This window comes from Gasterosteus aculeatus, chromosome 10, assembly GCF_964276395.1.
Source record: "Gasterosteus aculeatus chromosome 10, fGasAcu3.hap1.1, whole genome shotgun sequence".
NCBI lineage: Eukaryota > Metazoa > Chordata > Actinopteri > Perciformes > Gasterosteidae > Gasterosteus > Gasterosteus aculeatus.
Window position 1 is genome coordinate 8,697,309 of NC_135697.1, and position 20,277 is coordinate 8,717,585.

The 20,277-nt window shown below is 43.2% G+C and overlaps 3 protein-coding genes across 5 annotated transcripts; all 3 read right to left on the reverse strand.

Annotated features, from left to right (window-relative positions):
* Positions 1 to 4,812: 4,812 nt before the first annotated feature.
* On the reverse strand, positions 4,813 to 10,633 carry cndp2 (carnosine dipeptidase 2). Of its 2 annotated transcripts, none has more exons than XM_078081493.1 (12): positions 10,444 to 10,633; positions 9,829 to 9,909; positions 9,577 to 9,720; positions 9,245 to 9,407; positions 8,104 to 8,192; positions 6,887 to 7,087; positions 6,646 to 6,730; positions 6,385 to 6,545; positions 6,142 to 6,306; positions 5,728 to 5,869; positions 5,300 to 5,447; positions 4,813 to 4,993 (listed from the first exon to the last, which is right to left on the reverse strand). In XM_078081493.1, the coding sequence occupies exons 2-12, from the start codon at positions 9,886 to 9,888 to the stop codon at positions 4,927 to 4,929; spliced, it is 1,425 nt and encodes a 474-aa protein (XP_077937619.1). In that variant the 5' UTR covers positions 9,889 to 9,909; positions 10,444 to 10,633; the 3' UTR covers positions 4,813 to 4,926. The 2 variants fall into 2 exon arrangements, with proteins under 2 accessions (XP_077937619.1, XP_077937620.1); XM_078081494.1 differs by having other exon boundaries at positions 10,392 to 10,591.
* Positions 10,634 to 11,441: 808 nt separating this feature from the next.
* Positions 11,442 to 19,167, reverse strand: dus3l (dihydrouridine synthase 3-like (S. cerevisiae)). 2 transcript variants are annotated; one of them, XM_040188436.2, is made up of 17 exons: positions 19,020 to 19,167; positions 16,466 to 18,616; positions 16,218 to 16,319; positions 15,393 to 15,663; positions 14,944 to 15,295; positions 14,562 to 14,638; positions 14,375 to 14,470; positions 14,235 to 14,276; positions 13,988 to 14,140; positions 13,789 to 13,905; positions 13,534 to 13,599; positions 13,269 to 13,379; positions 12,855 to 12,951; positions 12,626 to 12,701; positions 12,049 to 12,237; positions 11,807 to 11,935; positions 11,442 to 11,693 (listed from the first exon to the last, which is right to left on the reverse strand). In XM_040188436.2, exons 3-17 carry the CDS (start codon positions 16,292 to 16,294, stop codon positions 11,621 to 11,623), a joined length of 1,926 nt encoding a protein of 641 aa, XP_040044370.2. In that variant the 5' UTR covers positions 16,295 to 16,319; positions 16,466 to 18,616; positions 19,020 to 19,167; the 3' UTR covers positions 11,442 to 11,620. The 2 variants fall into 2 exon arrangements, with proteins under 2 accessions (XP_040044370.2, XP_040044371.2); XM_040188437.2 differs by lacking the exon at positions 19,020 to 19,167 and having other exon boundaries at positions 14,375 to 14,464; positions 16,466 to 16,800.
* On the reverse strand, positions 17,434 to 18,594 carry mterf1 (mitochondrial transcription termination factor 1). The gene has a single exon (XM_078081876.1). It carries the CDS (start codon positions 18,592 to 18,594, stop codon positions 17,434 to 17,436), a length of 1,161 nt encoding a protein of 386 aa, XP_077938002.1.
* Positions 19,168 to 20,277: the final 1,110 nt, after the last annotated feature.

The window sequence follows — 20,277 nt, forward strand, 5'->3', positions numbered from 1 at the left end:
ATAGCATTGAAAATTGCACTGCACAAATGTTGAAGGTACAGTTAATATAAAAGTATGTGTTAATATATGTTGGCTTGAAATAAACATGTTAGTCTACCTAGTTTGGAAAATTGAAAGCATTTTCAAAACCTATTAATGTGGATTTGTGGATGAATTTAACAGTGGGTATTTGTTTCAATGTGATCACTAATCAGCAGTTCAGCCTAAAGACTGATTTGCTGAATGTACCATAGTTCCTTAATCCTCATGTGAATAAAGCGAGAAGCAGTGGAAGCAGGAGGATCTAGATTGTCTCTTTATCTTTCTCATATAATCTCCGTTCAATTGACAGATAAGGTGAGAGTCCACTGACAACTCATCATGGAAAGACGTAGACACAATATCTATACGATGGTGTGCGTCCATTCACGAGCACAAATGGTGTCTTTCTCTCGGCCAAAATGACCAATTAAATAACATTTAGTTTCTGTACTGATCCTTTAAGCGTGTGCTGTAAAAACACAACAATTGCAGATTACAGGATGCAGCTGCTGACACAGGAAAATTGATTTCCCAGCAGGCAGCAATCCAGCAAGAGCAATCCTTCCTTTTGAACTTCTACGTGACGTTTTTACGAGCGCGAAGAGTCGTATAACTTACTCTTCCAATAAAATACTGAATAATTAAATGTAAACATTTGTGGACAAATGTGGACATTTGAGCGCATCATCAATTATACTGATTAATACATCTTATCTCTGAATAAGAAGTTTTACAACAATAAAAATCTATATGCTGCAGTGACGCAGAGTTTCAAAAAATGACGTGAACAACTGTTGTGTAAAGATGGTGATAAGAAGACGTCATGTTTACAACAGTTGGAAGCGTTTGAATGTTCAGCTGAGTGGCAGCATGCAGCAAGCAGCACAACAACACGACTGGTCATACTGGTCAAAGTCTCGTTTTAGGGGGAGCACACTGACATTTATACGGGTGAGTTTGAGTCTTACATCAATGTAACTAAGAACTGCTCATAGAGCACGAGGCACACGTCCTCAGGGAGGGAGTCCAAATCTTCAATTTAGCAATTATTGAAAAATTCCGTTCATAAATGAACATAATTTTAAAAACCTTGTATTGGAAGTTTGCCACCGTACATTCAAGCATTTACACAAAAACTTTGCTCAGGCTCCCGGCTTTAAAAGAGCTCCTGTGGAGACACCAGCCCACCTTTGCTTCCTGGGAGACTTATTTAGATGTGTTTTCTGCAGCTGCCTGGATTCATTTGCATGACAAAGATGTATTTAATCGGCTTCATTCAAAGGGTTGAATTATGTCCTGGAGACCGTTTGCTCTTTATGGAGGAGGACAAATAGGCAAAACATCATATTTATTTCACGGGAGTAGTCGTTGAGATCTAACTCTCAGTGTAAAATAGTGCTTAATTTAACCAAAGTAAAAACACGTAGCTTTATTATTCCCCTGCTGCGCTTCACAGTAGCAAGAAAAGATCAAGCCCTCTGAATAATTTACATGTCCACTGGAGTGGAGTAAATAGCTAACAAAATAAAAAATTGCACCCACTACTAACGTAACCATTAAACAATCATTTTCCTTTTAAAGAGCTATGTCCCAGTCAATATTTTACAGTTCCATTTTTACTTCCTCCTATGAGTTCCTTTCTGGGTCAAGACCTCTGAGGTTTGAGCTCAGTGTACTAATAAAACAAGATAAGAGCTTTTCATCTATGCAATACAAAGCTGTTTAATTCGGAGGAGATATTTCTATATAACTACATAAATAAATAAATAACAAATGTAAAAAGCCCAAGCTAAAAAAAATAGAACAATTTTATTTAATTACAGTCTTCAAAGAAAAACAAATGTATATTATTAGTATCAACACCTAACATTGTACAAAACATAGATCGAACATGATTTAATAAAATTGTTATGAGGATGAAAGTTGCATCGACCTACTTGATCCACGTGTGTGTTTCCGCACAGGACAACTTGCTGCTGGTTTAACAGAACAACAGAAATCATCTTACTAGAACAATTTATAAGATATTCTGCTCCACATTGCCACGCTCATAGTTTATTCATTGATCCTGTGCCTCCCTCTAGAGGGCTTGAGGTGCAGAGCTGTTACAGAACAAAGCTTCAGACGCTCTTTGAGCTCATCAAAATGATGCAGTCTGCAGTTGCCTGTGAGGCCGAGTTAAGCCTGTGATCGCCCTTACGCATACGTACTGTGAGCGCCGTGCGCCCTCAGCGATGCCGTGCAAGATCCTAGCGACAGAGCTCCTCGATGTCCGCTGCTGCGAGCGCGAAGCCTTGGTCTCGCCTCTTGTCAAAGAGAAGGCCCTTCAGCTGGAGACTGCGACTCTCATCCAGATCTTCAAGACAGGACTCTTTTGAAGGCAACGCTGCAACACGACGCACACGCAAAGTTGCACGTGGACACCGGGCAATGAAGCGATTGAGAAATTGTATTTAACAATTATATGTAACAATAATTGTAACAATTATATTGCATGCATTAAACAGACGGTGTGTACCTCCTGAAGGCCTTGAAGCAGTCAGCTGGTAAAGCTGCGTTCTCTCTTGGTTCAGCACTCGACTATGGAGGAATTGACAGACTCTGTCCATCTCCTCATCGCTGAGGTCGCCAAAGGACCTGAAGTAGAACAATAGGGAGGACACGTCAACGTGGACGCTGCGTCCGCCGACTGAACCAGAAACGTTAATAATTCACCGGTAAGTGGCTCTATTTGGCTTAATTTATACAGCACAGAACATACAGGACACAGACCAGAGGGGGACATTTCATTCAAACTATGGCCCTGATTTTCCTGCTGTGTTTCGCTTTGTGTTCATGAGGAACATTTCCTGTTGTTTCAGTGCATTCACATACCACTGCTCAACTGCAGCTGTCTGACTCCTCTCTTCACCACAGGAAGCTGCCATAGTGTCCGCCCACCTCGACCACATCAAACTCCAGCTGATCCAGCGTCTCCACCCGCTCGCCTGCCATCCGCTTTCTGGCCAACACCACGGCAATCGGGTGGCAACTGCATGTGGAACCGGTTGAACAGCGTCCACCATCCATCATCTCCATCAGCTCTGAATCTTCAATGTCCTTCACACAAAACAGTTTAGTTTTATTGTTTTACTGCCACAACATATTGAACAATATTTAAACCAAACACACACAGAGGGGAAGTTACCTTTACTAGTTCAAGTTGTTCTTGCTGTTTCTTGTGTATCTGTTTACATCTACACGGAGGGAAAACTTTCTGGACCGGTTTCTTAACTGTGTAGTAGTCCACTGTCTCTACGCCGGAGCTCATGGGGGTCCCCATCCTACGGACACACAAAGCGTTTATACTCAATATCAAATATAAAGACTTAAGCCATTAACCCACCTTACAGAGTCTGAGGTAGCACGGTCTGATGTTGTGAGACCACTCAGAGACACAATGAGCTTCGTCTATACAGGCGAAGGACAAAGGAGGGAGCTCCTGAGCCGAGGGAAGACAGCCTCCACCAAGCAGGGCCTCTGGAGAGAGGAGCAACACACACACCTGGCCTGACCTGCAGAAAAACAAAGGAAGGACACATTATAGATACTACCAAACACATGACAGTTTATGATTTCTCTTTGGATTAAAGTGCATTGCTGTACTTTTGAAATCCTGCTGGATAAATTACAGAAAAAAATACTATTTTTAGGGCCCTTTTTACATTAAATCAACAAACGTCGAGATGGCTTTTGAGCCTAGATTTCAAATCTAACTTTTCACTCTTTGAGACATGCAGGAAGATGTTGGAGATCAACACCATCGAGGGAGAGAAGGTGACTACCTGGTCGTCAATGAGGGAGACCAGAAGGGAAATGACCAAAGTGATGCTTTTCGATCTCTTAGCGAACAGACTGGGAGCTGATAGCACAACAATTTACCCATCCAACACTACGAGGGTAGAGAGACCTGCAGGAACAAGAGAGAGAGAGAGAGACAACCCCGAACACAGAGGTTATAGGGGTACAGATGTGTGTGTTTGTATGCGTGAGAGCAGTGAATCCCTGACAGGATCCTCATGATGGCATCCTCTTGTCCCGGTCTGAAGGATGTGCTCTACTCAGCTTGACCGCTGGCTCCGTCAGTGCTGCCGTTATCTTTAGCTTGTTTCAAACCGGGGTATTCTTTATACAGCTCTAGTCTCTGACTATCCAGCATTCTTGTGAGCGTCCATTGCAATGTGCATGACGACCTTATAGTGGAGAACTTAGTTGTCCAAAAAGAGAATCCTGTTTAGTTCCATTTTCTTCGATTTCAAACTACCAATACACTTCTTTAAGCATTACAAAGCTCAGTAATCGTATTCACACGCTGTCCAAAATAGTAGTTGAAACAATTGGTAATGGAGCCGCCAAAAACCTGAACTAATTTCACAGTGAAATGGAAAATGGAAGAGGATGTCCCTGTGAGTGTTGGTGACACATGGATTGAATCTACAATTATCATTCCATTCTTCTTCTTCTATAAATGCCAAACAATATTAAAGTCATAAAACCACCTCGGTATATTTCCACATTCCAAGCAACATTCCTGCTGGTTGATTCTGATTTGTGTTTCCCATCAACTACTGTTGGCGTGTGCAGAGACGTCTATTGTCTTTTGTCAGCCTATTATCAGTGAGGCCTTGAAGACATTTAATACTTGCTTATTCCCTTCTTCACTAGACTAACATTATTTTCTAAATCTAATTACATTATGGGCGATTGCACCAAGACTACAATCAACACATTAATGAAACAGGAAAACAAATGTTTACAAAGAAAAACAATTTTATTGTCAGGGAAAGTGGGTATAAAACTGCTGAAGGGCAAAATTCCAATTGTGAGGATGGACATGTTTTATACTTTTCATGATGAGACATCCCTTCATTCCAGCAGGGAGACCTCGTGGAAGTATGCACTGAGCATCTTGATCCCCTGGATGTAGTTGGTTCTGAAAGTGGAGAGAAGAAACAGCGACGTACTTAATTAACCAGTGTAACAAAATGTTCAATCGTAACTATCAATCATGAGTAAGTCAAGTTGTTGGAAGAAATTGTCTTAATACTTAATAACTACACTCAATATAAAACAAAATGTGATGACTTAATCTTCAAAAAGTATTTCCTGTGGCCTTAATACAATTATTTCTTTGCAAAGAAAAGTTCATTTTAACTCTTCAGCCACTGGAAATCCCTTTGCTTTTCTCGTTCGCAGTGATTTGGGTGGAAAAGGCGAGGAGGACGTGACTGTGACAAACCTGTTGAGCTTTTCGTTCTGAGAGTGAGCGCCATCGTCAGAGGATCCAACGGGGAGCAGCATGACGTTACGCCCTGTGGCCTCCTGGAAGGTCAGAGTGACGGGGATGCTTCCACCCTCGCGAGTCAGGTCAGGCTCCACGCCAAAGACTTTGGCACAGCAAAGGAGCAGGAGAACATGGAGAGAATAGTCAAGGGGACTGAGGAGAACATCTCTACAGCATAAGGAAAAGGTTCAACAAAATAAAATGACTCTTGTCATCCACAATCATTAATAATCAGAGCTTTGAGCACCTCAAAGATAAACTATTTCAAAACTAAAGACACATGAAATACTATCAGCATTCTACTAAACAATTAGAGAACAGGTGATCTAATATCAAACACATTGGAGGCGTTTTGAGTCCTTCAACCATATAGACCTCTGTACCTGTTTTCATGGCTTTCCGCCCGGCCATGTAGTGTGGGTGGTTGAAGTCAGAGACCCAGGCCTTGGCTCCGTGGCCCATGTGCACTTTCAGTTTGTTGGGGCTTCCAAGCTCAGCAAACTTCTTCTCCAGATGATCAATAACCTTGAAATTTGAGAGACATTCTAAGTCCAGGCTACAGTTAAAAACAGCTTTTTTTTCAAGCCATTTCAGTGTCAGTTTTAATATAAATACCGCCTTCATGAAATACCAAGTTAAGCTCAACTATGGTGGGTCAGGCTGTGAATCCACTTCACTTGTACAATTTGTTGTAAAAACAGTATTTACTAAAAACAAAATGTGACTTGTGCTCTAGTGACTTGACCATAACCTTTGGACCGCGTCACAAATCGGCGTTAGTACATTTCCGAATCTACCTGCTTCTCCACCACTTTGGGGTCCATGTCGGGGACGAGGCGGATGGAGAACTTGCCGATGACCTTGCGGGGGATAACGGTCTTGGCTCCCGTTTCGGAGAAAGCTCCCTCGATACCATGAAGAGACAGAGACGGGTACCTCCAGCGGTGCATCAGGATTTTCTCCTGCGGGACAAATGGTACACTTAAATAAACATGACCGGTCTTCCTCGGGTCGAGGGACAACAGAAATCAACGCCTTGCCTTGCTGTTGTGCAGCAGCGTTTCCACGCCAACGTCTTTGCAGTATTCATCCAAGTTAAACTCGATCTTCTCGTACAGCTTTTTCTCGTCATCCGTCACAGAGGCCACGTCATCGTTTATCCCGGGAATCAAAATATTCCCCTTGTTGTCCAAGAGGGTGCCTGTTTTGACGCGAGCCAAAGATTTAAACATTGTTAATAACGTGTATTGCGCAGGTCAAAGACCCAAAAGAGTTTTAATTATGTCTAGAACATCACTTGCCCATAAGTGCAATCAGGTCGGTCATGGCTTCATGCACAGAGCCGCCAAACACCCCTGAGTGGAGGTCCTTGTCGCCGCAATGCACCTTTAAAATAAAAATAAAAAACTTAGTGACCCAATGTGCTTCAGCAAGATTCAGTTTACAAAAAAACTGCATGACCTTTTCGTTCTACTGGAAGAACTGCATTGCTGCAGGTTGAGTGATTACAACGGTTCAACCACCACTGCAATCAGACCTCACCTCCAGGAAGAAGTAGCAGATCCCTCTCAGGCCGTAAGTGATGCAGGGTTTGGTCTTGCCGAGCCAATAGTTGTCGGAGATGCAGACATAGTCCACGTCTTTCAAGAAGGTGTCTTTACGTGAAAACACCAGTTCATCCAGGCCCTCCGATCCGGACTCCTCCATCCCCTCGAAGCAGAATTTGATGTTGATGGGAAGCTCCTGTAGGAAGTGGGGAAAAAAGAAGGTCATATCCAGGGACCTCACTGTGTTTAAAGATCAGTACGATAAAAAGACTGTTTATGTTATTTTGATAAAGAACAGACCTTTTTGTTCAGAAAATAACCTGTTCTGTATATTGATCATAGAGTAGATCCTGGGACATTTTCCTCAAACAAGCTGTTGCTGTTTCAGGGAGACGTGGAAGTTGTTCAAAGCAAAGCGACACTCTGACGTGACTCGTTTTAATCATTAAGTGACAGCTGGATAAGACGTGACTACAGATTTCATCCAGAGACCTTTGACCTTCTCCTGCTGACGGCTCTAAAACAATCAACGGGCTGAATCAGCTCTAAACTTGAATAGAGACAGAGTTAATTTCTAGTCATAAACCCAAAAGCAATGCTGTGTACTAATTCAATAGGATTACTATTAAAAAATAAATAATTCAAAATCTGAACTAATTTCAGTTCAGTGCATTAAATGAGCAGCTTTGAAAATCGAAAAAAAAGTGACGGATGGATCTGATGTATAATTATCATTCCACTCTCGTTACATACATTCAAAACAATGTTATGTCATAAAACCACCTTGTTATACTTCTACATTCCAAGCAACATTTCTGCTGATCCATTCTGATCCGTGTTCCCAGCACATCAGCATTTAACCACACCCAGTTTGCAAAGGAATCTCAAGCTCTTTAACCCCATGAGCAACGATACCAGCTGACTGCACTGTGATTACACAGAGCCCTCATCACCGATCATTTATGTAATAAAAAGGAGCTTTCATTTATAAAAGCAGAAAGTGTTAATGTAAACTGGACAACACAGTTGTGGTTTTGGCCCAAACTGTTTTTTGTCACTAAAATCATATGAGCCCACTGAATGACGATCAGAATATGGCTTATTGCAAAGTAGTTTTCACTGCCGGTAAAGACAATGAACGTAATAAGAGGAAAACAAAGGGTAAAGTAAGGTTTCATAAGTTTGAGAAGAAAAGTGTGGCGCGATCTTTACCTGCTGCATCTTCTGATGGGCCTCAATGCAGTTGAACCAGGCCAACACTGGGCCCTTGTCATCAGTGGAACCTCTTCCATAGAGCTTCCCTGTGAAGAACAAACAGTGTTTAATATAAAGCTATGGGTCAATATTTATTCCAGCTATCCAGAAGAATTCGCATTGTCTGGGGAACTCTAGCAGCTAAACGGCTGGATAGTAAGTCACGACATAAGCAGAAGAAACACCAGAGCCGAGCAGAAAGGACGTGAAAAGAGGAAGTGGATGCTTTACTTTCTGTCAGCTGACTTTCACCAGAAAGGACACGAGACCTTTTGGGTGTTGGGATTATTAGCACCAAAAGGTTATCACGCACGGCAGAGTTTATTCTTTCTGCAATGACTAACACCAAATACACATTCAGAGATTTGAATGATTAATTACTATACAGGATTTAAAGATGGATAGTAACAGCTGAATAACAGCCGATTGTTAAACATCACTAATAGATAAGAAATAAGATAAGAAGTGCTTCACTGAAGCCTTTTTGCTCTCTGTAAAGCTGAATGCATTATTGTTAATAGCACTTGAACTACACTTGAGAGTTCTGCAGATAAGACGGGATTAAGAGCACCACTCTGCCGGGCTGGACTTTGGCAATATGCTGCAGGCTGACATGATCAAAAGTACAATGCTGATAAAAGCTCAGAGAATTTAAATAAGACTTGAGTAATGATGAGTAAAAAACAACCTCTCTGCTCACCAAATAAAGGCTTTCCTGTGATTCTTGTGTGTAGACTGTTTCAGAGAGCAAATGATCAGTTTAATTGTATTCTGTGGTTCCGTTGTGGCTCAGTTAAACTACATTTTCCTTCAACTGTCATACGGTCTTCTCTGCAGGACAAGTCTGCCCTTTATTTCAATGCAAAAGTGGTACCATACGTTTGCCAAGTGGAAAGACAAAGTTGTGTAATCGTTATGCAAAAGACTGGATACACCCGGACGTCAACCGCATCGCGTCTCGTCTTACAGGCCAAGACAGCATTCCAGGCTTCAATAACTGGCAATGAAGCCGTTTTGTTTCTAACCGAGAAACTTTTCAGATCACTTTCGATACAGCTTCAGGGTAAACTGTAAAGGAAAAAAAGAATTCTCCTCTCACCGTCTTTCTCCACCAGAGTGAAAGGCTCTGTGTCCCAGCCATCGTCGATGTGAGCGGGCTGGACATCGAGGTGGCCGTAGATACACACGGTCTTCTTGGCCGGATCTGAGCCCAGATGTCCCAGGATGATTGGCGGCAGGGGGATCTCCTCCCCAGAGGGAAGCTGCATGCACAAACGAAAAGCAGCCTCAATTTGAGAACGGGTAGAGTTTATTCTACCAGATCGAAAGCGTTAAGACGTTGACTCATCAAAACGGCACAAGAAAAAAGGGAAGCACTGAATAAATGACCAGAGCAGTTCAAAACATTTAATCGGCACTCTGTTCACACACCGTCTGTTTGCCGATGTCCACCATCTCCACCGTTCCCCCCAGCTTCTCAATGTCCTTGGCCGCCATCTCCATCATCCTCTTGATCTCGCCGCGCTTCTCCGGCCAAGCCGACACACTCTGGACACCGACCCAGTCGGCGAGACGCTGGGATCACGAGAGAAAGCATTCACATACATTTTAATACTGTGCGAGAAAACGGGCCACGAAGGCTTGAGCGCAGCATTTGGTTAAAGCTTCAATTCAATCCCTCACCTGCACGTACAGATCCTGGTGTTCGTCCACATACTTGAAGAGGGCCGGGAGGTGAGCCATGTTTGGTTCCTGCCACAGGAGCTGAGGGTTTGATAGAAGAGCAGAGCGGAGTGTGGGTCGACCTTCAGCCCTTTGGGCCCTTATAGGAGGTCAAAGCCACGCCCCCTCGCCGCAGACCTGCTGAACTCTGCAGTCTTTGCACCTCCCTGCGTCATGTGCACGCAGTCAGAAGAGACGCGTTTCATAGCGGGAGGTTGAGCTGGTGAAAGCTTTAAAACTTGTTGGTTGAGCCGTTACTGTTACTAATTATATTTATATATATATTATTATATAGGTTAAGTCGCAGAGAGGTCCCATTGTAGCAGGAGAGGCGCCGCGTGTGAATATTTAAAACAACGCTTTAACGTTAGGCCGCATTTTTTTGTTTTATCCTGGATAAATCTATAGGAAAGCTTCATTGTTACGTTAATTTCTTATACGCATTAGCAGAAGCTGGCTAACTTTGAGTTACACTGATGAGGGCTCGCCTTGACAGACGCACGTCAGCCAGCACGGGAACTCACTTGTTATTATTTATTCCCGGTACAGCTGATGTCCGCATGTGACTTTTCTCACCTGAAGGACACTTCCGGTGTTCCCTGATCCCGTTGACACGTATTTTTAACGGCAAAATAGTTTGCGTTTTATTCCACGGCTGAAATAATAAGACGGCGAAGAGACTTCTGCACCTCAGTGGCTTGTTTGATTGTTTTCAGGGCGCAAAGAATTGTGGGTAAGCGGCAGATGCTTCGTCACGATCGCTCATGAGGTCCAGAAACAGTTGTGGGGTGAGATGAGCCCTCTCAATAAATCCACGTGCATCTTTAAGCGAGAGGGGTTCTCGCGCTACGGTGGTGCATGAGGTACTATTTATTTGAGTAAACATGTAAAAGCCGCGATGAGCTTGTTGGTTTGCCTCTATGCAACAACAAAGTGTTGATATATGATATTGTTAGGACATGTTAATAGTAATCCGACTGTAAAATAAGTCATGAATGTGGTGGAGAACAAATGTATAAATGTAAGTAGTAACCTAAAAATTATTATTTAAACTAATGCCTGATTATGTAAACAATAAAATATACTTTGTATAGTTCAACCCATAGAGCGAGTAATATTGAGGTGAACGTCTGAATGCACATAACCCTTCTGTGCGCAAAAAGCAGTGAAAGTTTGGCAAGCGAAAGAAACATTGCTATGCTAAGATCGAATGCGTAACAAAATCCCTGAAGTTGTCACCCCACATCTAGTCTTACATGTCGAACAGCATTCCGGTCTACTTTAATAACTCAAAGCAGTTTCATTTTGATCTTACGTAACAGCGTCTGTTTGGGGAATTTTTTTCCCTCAACATACATCAAAACAGTTTGCAGTCACCATCCTTCAGCCGATGAAAAAAAGAGCTAAGATGGAATCAAACTGTAAATAATGCATGTGCTGTGGAGGTTTTTTTTTAGTTTTTTCCTCTGTTTTTTTGGGAACATATACTTACTATATGATCCCATGAACAAAATGTAAAAGATATTGCAGAATGGCTGTATGATTGTAAGCATATTCAAAGAAATATAAATATCGGAGTTTGGCAAAAGACTTTATTGCATATTTTTCAAGTACATAAACACCCATGCATTGTGCCACTGACCCACAGGGAAACTAGACCAAAACTCTTCTCACTCTTATTAATAAAAACAATAGATTCACTCTTCAAATGACATTAAATAAAAAAAATCAAAAGTAGATGAGTATAAGAAAATCATTTGTAGGCATTGGCTTTATGTTTTGGCAAGAAGTTGAAGTTCTTTGGTACAGGTCCAAGTAGCATTTCACTGGAGAGGAAGGAAAAGTAAAATATTATAATCAGGTAATACATAAATTTAGCAATTATTGTTAATGTAGCTTGATTTTGAATAGTGAGTGTTGATGTTTTTTTCCTGCTCACCTAATCCTGACCCAGTCCCCAACATGTTGACTGGCCATTAGTGACTCCAGGTAGTTCCTGCCCAGGTAGAAGGGAGGTCTCTCGTTGATCTTCTGAGGCACCCGTTCCAACAGTCCTACTGGAATATATCTGAGACACAGAAATTTCACTATAATTGAGGGTTTTTCCCAGAGCAAATTTCAAGTCCCGAATATTTGTTGTTATTGCGGAACAGATACAGCGAAGTGCATGTTGTTGCCGACCTGCACATGAAGGAGAGCCACTCCAGCATGAAGGTGCGGGTCTTTTCCACACCTCGAGTGTCGGAGCCCCAGTGCTCCAGACCGAAGTTGCTGAAATCCCTGAGGACGTCTAGTCGCTCGCCGGACGAGATGTCCCAGTGTCTGCTCTCCTTTATTTCAGTGAAGATCCAGGGCTTAATGAGAGCACCCCTGAAGAGACCAAAACACGCTAAATCCAGTTTACCACAAAGACAACAAAAGCTCTGCAAAACGGAGCCGTTCCTCTGGTCAGTTTACCATTCTTTTATTTGCTGTAAAAGTAAGAAAGCACAATCATTTCATTGAAAATGATGCATCACAACAGATAAAGATAGCTGGGGCAAAATAGCAGAAACACCACATCAAAAACAGAATTGTTAAAAGAGCATCATTTAGATCCTGAAATAACTATATACGATTTTTTTCACAATAACTGACAATCGAACAGTACCCAGGGGCCAGCTGCCGGGTGCTTGAGAATGGTGGCATAGACCGGATAATAATGAGACAGTTACGCTCATTTGTCTTTACTGTGTGTAATCACTGAAGTGGAACCGACCTGGCTATCATGATGCCAGAAACTCCCGTCTCTCTTGCTTTCATGGCATCTTCATAGGACAGTATGTCTCCATTACCTGGGACAACAACACACAAGTCAACCTTAGTTCACCTCATCACCAACAAATAACGAGTCTTCCATAGCCTGTGTAAGATAAACAGTTGTCTGAACTCTAGAGGAAGTTATTGTAAGAGTATTGAACTGGAAGTACAGAAATTCACACACACACCGAAAAGTGGGACGGGACTAGCCAGCTTGGAACAGGTGTTGATGTAGTCCCAGTCAGCCGACTTAGTGTAGCGCTGCTCTCTGGATCGCCCGTGCAACTGTAAGAACACTACAGCATCAATGGTTTGGCATCAATGAGGAAACCGACTCGTTTCACTTGCACATACAAGTGCTCTAACACTGCATTTTTACTGTCACGGGTTATATGCATTTATGAAATGAAGCCACCACGTGCTGAAGGAAAAGCAGGCAACACTAAAAATGACTATTTGATTGCCAATGATCATGTTCATGCATTTCTTGCTTCGACCGTATTTAATGATTTTCAACGCATGCTGTGTCAATACCTTCATCCCCTCCTCCCTCCCACGCCTCCTTATGACATTGATCTATGATGCTACTACACAAGACTTACTGTGATCATTGACACATCCCACTTCTTCATCTCTGGGATGAGTTTGTGCGCAATGTTGCACTTCTCCTGAACGCCAGTGCGGATCTTGACTGTTAAAGGGACGTCAAGAACCTTTCGGGGAAAAAAATAATTATAATAATCGTTTGGATGGATTATTAAAAACTAGTTTCACACTTGTACACTACACAATTGCTTTACATATTAAATGACGGGGGCGTTTTTTTTTGCTAAAAGCCCAAATTCACCAAGATACCGTGAAACATACGTAGTTCATTCCCTTGATTATCTGCTCAAACTTTCTGGTGCGCGTCATCAAGCCGCAGCCTCCGCCCTGATGTGGGAAAGTAAACAAACACCACCTGTCAGTCAATGTCAAGTTACCGTGCAACGTTGCTTTACACACACCGCAGTGCCATTTGATTCACCCCACTTGGCCTTTCTTCCATCCCAGCACGCTTATCTTTCTCCTTGGTCCATCCACCCGGGAGAAAAACACGGTTTTACTGTCCGCGGTGTTTACCTTTTTGTAGACGAGGTCAATGGGGCAGCCGGAGTTGATGTCCACAAAGTCGACATCGATGTTGCCGTTGATGAGCTCGGCGCACCTCGTCATGGTGTCGGGGAAGCAGCCCTCCACCTGGGGACACAATCGGGACCTTCAGAAACCTTAGGACACCGTGGACAAAAGTCATCTCGACAGCGACCTTTGACAACGTTACCTGGACGCCAAACACGTCTTCACTTTCGTGCCGCTTCAGGAGGGCCCACTCCGACTGCTGCCCCTGCAGCAGGTTTGTGCACATGGCCATCTCCCCACAGGTGATGTCTGCCCCGAAGCGCTTGCACACGCGACGGAAAGGCAGATTTCCACACTGAGACGAAGACAAAGAAGGCATTTAGTCAGCATTTGACTACATCCGTGGCACGTCGTACATTGGTGCTCCATTCAGTCCGGTGGTCGCTTACAGTTGTTAGAGGAGCGAGGTAGAGCTTGTCTTGAAAGTCCACCTTAAATACAGAGAAAAAAAGGATTACAAGATATTCCTTGTGTTATTTTTATTAATTAATTATTAAGTACAGGAGAGATGGTTGTCTGAGATATGAACCTGTTTCTTTTCACACAGGCGCAACTTGACGATATCTACATCAGTGAGGGGTCCAACAGTCTTCACTGGAGGCGGTTTGTCCGGGCCGGCCTGTGGCTTGTCACAGAGAAAACGCGTACAAATACTTTTAAAATGCCAAGGAACACACATGAAAAGGTAGTAGTAGAAGAAGAGAGTACATTTGTACCTGGGCTTCAGCCTCAGCAGACACATGCTGCTCCCCTCCTGTTTGATCGGCCGATAATTCAGGCGCACGAGGATTACCTGAGTGTGTCGAAAGACTGAATTATCAGACCGAATTTTAATCAACACCTGTTCAACTCGGGGGATTAAGGTCCAACTAGAATGAATAGAAGAGCTGATCAAATGAAAGCTCCAGCAAGTGCCACAGGGACTCGCTTCAGGGCCACTTCCTTTTCACTGAACTTCTGTGTCGGTGTAATTTCAAAGCCTTCATTGAGCGACTGAATGCTTCAGTATTCGCAGAATCCTTTGGCAAATTGTTAATATTAACAGAACACTAATAGACCATGTGTGAGTGGGTACTACGTCCATCTTAAACTTCTTACCGTTCCCCCGCTGTTCTCTTTTGTCTTTTTGGTTGGAGAGCATGTCGAGGTACTCCGCGGACTGGTTGAAGGTCACCGAGCGCTTCCTGAGACGAATCTGGAGGTCTTTACTCAGGTTGTTCTTCACCGTGCTCTTGCCCTCGTTGGCCCGGACTAGCTCCGCGTTCTCCATGGTTTTGAAGTCAGGTGTCGTGTGCGCTTTGGCAAAGCGGCAGCAGAGACCGTAACCGCACTTTCCGAAGGTGTCGTAGAGGTAGCAGCTTTCCCCGATGTCGGCGGGCTTGGTCGCCATGTACTCGGCTACGTCGTGTTGAAACTGGCATTTGTCTCCAAATGGACATTCCCTTTTGTCCTGCATGGAGGGGAAAGGTTGTGACAATTGAGTCAGCTGACAGCTGTTGCAGGGCACTTTACGCTGCATTTACGAATGGTGCGTTAAAGCTTCATACCTGAATAACTGAAAGACAAAGACGTTTTTCGTCAAAGGCGGTAGGCTTTGTGTGTGGCCTTGACTTATTCTGTCCCCGCATACGCTTCCCGTCTGGTTTGAGGCCCTTTTTTCCCTCCTCTGGGTCTAGTTTGAGCTTTTTTGGTTCAGGTTCCTCAATAGAGGTCGTCATGGCATCCTGTACTTTGTCACCGTCAGTGGCTTTTTCGCCCTTTGGGCCCTGCCACTCGGAGTCTACGAACGCATGGAACTGTTCTTTGGTGGTCAGGAATCTGCAAATGCAAGAAGAAGAAAAAAAAAAAATGCAATGACCTGTCAGTTTGACGACATAACAACTTTTCATCCAACACAACGCTTTAAGTGCGTGTGCAACGACCACGGTGTGGAATAGCGCCGGCCGGCAAATTCATCCGTTAAAATACATAATGTCTAAAAAAAAAATCCGACCAGATAATCCTTGCGAAACTCAAAACAATAGCTAAGAACGTACTGTGCACGAGTCAAGCGCATGCACCATAGCTGCTAAGCCTTTTTGCTGACCGATCATCTATGAGTCCATGCTACTCTGCAAAGGGGAAATAAGTGGGTTGCTATAGCAGAACGTGGGTCATCTGAGGGACGTGATGGAGCAAAAGGGCTGGAGTGACGTCAGCTGGGAGGACATGCAATGGACTAACTTTATTTAATGAGGGAGCGGACAGCTGCGTGTTTAGTGTCACATCAGACGTCTGAATCGATAGTTTTGCACTTTGTAAACCATATGAGAAGGTTTAGTGGTCACCAGGTTGTCGTGTCGTGTGTTAACGTCACATGGACGTTTACTTACTGTGATTTGAGGGCAGCTTCGCCCTTCACAGCTACATCGGTCCTCTTTTCGACGGGTTCCTCCGCTGCTCCGTCCATCGCACCTTAACAGATTCCCTTTTCCCTGAAAAACAAAAACACCGATACATCAGATTAGCCCTTTTGATTCAGAAACTCGTGTGCTGCATGCTTCGAGTGGGTTGAAGCCGTTGCATTTAAGTCCGTGGATGTTTGTCCCATTAAGCTGAATTCCGAGTGGGCATTACTCACCTGTTACGATCACAGCCGCCCCGATAGACCGCCGCACGTCGCTTGACGTTACCCGTTAGTGCAGCATGCTTCGCTGGGGGCTCACACGGCTAGCAAGCTAACCGCTAACGGGAAGGCTGCCGATGCTAACGCTCCGCCGGAGACGCGCCCGCTAATTAACGCGTTTTAACCCCAATTTGTGAATACATTTAAAAAAAGGGGAAAAGTTTTGTATTCAAATATTGCAGTAGACTTTTATTATACTTCTCACACTCTGTTAACATGCCTCAACACACCTGCATGAGAAGACAGTTGTGTTGCAGTTTGTGTAGTCCGTGTGGTGCTGGAGGAGTTTTGAGGAACATTAGTTCCGCATAATAAATAATACAGCTCGTAATCTTTTTATTCTAATAATTCTATTTACTACAGGATTTCGCTGTTGACATCAGATTAGATTTAACCGAATACACTTGTTAGTTTATGAATACAATATCTCCAAGTACAAAATAAAATCAGTCATAATTTAAACATTCAGTCAGATACCTTTTGGTATCGATTTTATTGTAAGATTGCATCCTCACATGAATTCCAACATGAAATCTAAAAACAAAAAAAAATAATGCATGTGTAGATACATGTTTGGCATGAAAGCTATTGGAGTTGAAGAAAAAAATAGAAATCTGATAATTGATTCATTGTTTTGGTTTCTTCTGTGACAGTAAATAATAATATTGTGGTTATTATTGGTTGGCCAAAATTTGGAATGTGATCCTGGAGAATATGAAATTACCTTATTAATCAAGAAAAACCTTCGGCAAGTTCATCCATAATGAAATGTTTGTCGTAATAGCCCTACCAACTATGTTGAAACACTATTGGAGAGAAAGAAATCCTAATCTAGTGACCACAAAAAACAACTAGCGTGAAACAAAGGTGAAAGTGAAAGCGGCATCCAGCATCATGTAACATCTTAATACAGACGGTTTCCTTCAGTCGTCTAGTCCTGCACGAAGTTTTTCCATCTTTGCATCAAACCGCTTTTGACTAGAGTCCAGGACGCTGATGCCGTTCTTCTTGAAGTCATATCTCACTCTATGCAGCTCCTCTAGTCGCCCTGTAATGTTCTGTGTGCTGTAGTCTAAAACTTTGGGTTTTTCCAGTATTTGCTGCATTGCTATTCCTCCACTTAGCAGACAGTCCAGTTTGGAGCTCAGCGTGTCCGACCCAATGTACAGAACCATCGGATACCTGAGGACTAGTTTCTTTAAGTCAGATTTCCTACAGCCATGGGAAACCAGCCTCTGCTGGAGAGTTTTGAAATTATTTTTTAGATATTCATTGGAAAGGTCAATTATCTGAGCTACGGGGCCTTGGAGAAGACCGAGCAGTTCTGAATCGCTCAACTTCAGAAAAGCTCGGAGGATATCGATGTTTGTCTTGACTCTCTTTGTACTTCGGATGAGAATGTAAAGGTTTTTGGATATGACAGATTTAGGAAACTGCTCTGGATTCTCCCCACCGAGTTCGGCACAGACGTCTTCCAGAAACTCCACCATCTGCCTGTTGAGCTCTAAACTGTTGGAGAAGGTCCGCGGCGCCGTGGTCAGCAGCCGATGGAGGTCTTTATTGTTCAGTCCCAGCGAGGTCAGAAAAGCGATGTTCTTCTTCAAGTTGTCATTATCACTCGACCGGAAGAAGGACTCCGGCGAGCGATCCACGATGCTCACGATCTCCGCGTCGGTCTCGAAGATGTCTCTCCACAGCTCCCAACGATGTTCCAAGTGTTCGATGGAGCGCGTGATGGCGCGGGGGTAACGCGACACGATGCCGGCCACTACCGTGGAGCTGGCGCCTTTACCCTGCAGGAACTTTGCGAGCCCTCGCTCGTTGGTGAAGGCTTTGCGAAGCACCCCGGGCTGTCGCTGGCGTGCCATCTTCACGTCGACTCCCATGAGGTTCAGGTTCTCCAGCAGAGATTCGTTCTCCGTGGGCGCCGGCGTCTTCGGCTCGTTCGCTTTCATCGGGGCACTGCAGAGACCCCTGGGAGGGACGGTTGAAGTCAGCTGTGCCGGCATGTGCCCGAAGCGTCGCTGCAAGGCCGCCGATCGATAGGAGCTGAGGAAAGCCTTCACTCCGGCCACTGCTGCCATTTCTAATGAGGAGGGCCAGTCTCTGTGGGTTTAAAGGAACATAAACATATTTGTCTAATTAATGTTATGGTCAACAAAAAAATCAAAGAAATGATACATATATATATATATATATAAATTGAAAGTAGCCTAATAAAGGAACCTAGAAGTTGTACTTCATTGTAACGTTAATTCTGCAATGTTATCACTTATTATTCAGATTCTACACAAGCTCGGGAGATTGTTACCATTAGATTCGTTTTAATAGGCTAATATTTAACGAACACAGGTTAACCCTGACATACACGTGACTTTAGCTTTAACTTTATTCGCCATTAAATGAGTGAATGAAATGTCCAGGTCAATCGACTGTCGTCTTGTAAACGAATCAATGCCTCTATCGTAGGAGTCTTAAATAAATGACATAAAAACACAATTTTACTTACAAATACCATCTACGTTACGTTTAGTTTCCTTTTCTCACGAGAAATGTGGAGATTAAGGAGCCATTTCTGTGAAAGCGGAAACGTGAAACTCGTCGTGTCTCGCGAGTTTCTCGTCGGTGAAAACAATATTTCCACAAGCATCTTGTGTAATTACCGCCGCCTGGTGTCGTGGGGTGTAAAAGCACTCTGCGGTCATTTCTAACCTCTTTGAACAGATAGTGTTTTATTTATTACTTTGAATCAACGTTTACACACTTCTGCCGGCCATTGAATTCAAAAGTAATGATATCGGGATAGAAACGCAGGCTTTTCGATTTCCTTGAATCCCAACAATTAAATAAACGATAAATGGATAAAAATCAACATTTTCAAAACCATCTCCACAATACAAGGATGTAGCTCTGGTGAAGCTGGAACAAATATTTTGTATTTGAATTTACTTTTACAATATATGCTTGGATCAGCCTTTAAAAGGGACAACTTATTCATTTGTGTGCATATGTGGGATGTGGACTCTTATTTAGGTTGTTAAAACTATTTAATGGACGGAAACCAGTTAAAGAGTTTAACCTTCTTATACTACCCTGTATAATTTAATTGTGTAATGAGATTTTCTAGTCTGTTCATGGCGGCATAAAGCTACGTGGACAACTTAATGTTTTCAGTGTGATTATAAGAATACTTATTAATACTTAATTCGTGCCAGACACAACCTACATCCTCGTATGCCCATGAAGTAGAACAAGCATGTTTTCCACGTGCTGTGACTGACTTGCTTGGCACTGAAAAACCTACTGAACCGTTGCCTCGCTTAACTGATGAGTCCCACCAGTGGTGAATATTTCATTATGCACAAGTGCTTTCACCCCGCTGCCCTAAGATTGAAGAGAGCATGGTGTTTTAGTTCAAAACGGCATCCACCGTCTCAGGGGCTCAGTTTCATTTTCGCTCCGACCATCAGCGTGATTTATTTGTCATTACCAGACACGGTTTCGCTTGTCTTGCACTTGTTCAAAGCACTTCGGCTCGTGTTTGCATGATGATGTGATAGGGAGCAACTCTTAGGCCAGTGTTTCTGCCTTCATCCAATCAGAGGAAGAAAGGCACGTGAAAGAAGGCCGAATCCTACACACTCCTCTGCACATTATGACAGCTTACTACTGCCTCCACGACCATATCTCACACTCACCTTTGTGTACTTTTATTTATTTTGTTGAGTTCATTTAGTACTCTATTTCTATATATTGTGTATATTTGT

What these genes read in the sequence shown, in the direction of transcription:
- cndp2 (XM_078081493.1), bottom strand. Translation starts at nt 9,888, where the DNA reads ATGGCTCACCTCCCGGCCCTCTTCAAGTATGTGGACGAACACCAGGAT. An exon ending in ACCAGGATCTGTACGTGCAG is followed by an intron (nt 9,721 to 9,828) that starts GTGAGGGATTGA and finishes TCGTGATCCCAG; the next exon opens with CGTCTCGCCGACTGGGTCGG. An exon ending in TGGACATCGGCAAACAGACG is followed by an intron (nt 9,408 to 9,576) that starts GTGTGTGAACAG and finishes TTGTGCATGCAG; the next exon opens with CTTCCCTCTGGGGAGGAGAT.
- dus3l (XM_040188436.2), bottom strand. Translation starts at nt 16,294, where the DNA reads ATGGACGGAGCAGCGGAGGAACCCGTCGAAAAGAGGACCGATGTAGCT. An exon ending in TTTGTCTTTCAGTTATTCAG is followed by an intron (nt 15,296 to 15,392) that starts GTATGAAGCTTT and finishes CCCTCCATGCAG; the next exon opens with GACAAAAGGGAATGTCCATT. An exon ending in GGGATGTGTCAATGATCACA is followed by an intron (nt 12,952 to 13,268) that starts GTAAGTCTTGTG and finishes GTGTTCTTACAG; the next exon opens with TTGCACGGGCGATCCAGAGA.
- mterf1 (XM_078081876.1), bottom strand. Translation starts at nt 18,594, where the DNA reads ATGGCAGCAGTGGCCGGAGTGAAGGCTTTCCTCAGCTCCTATCGATCG.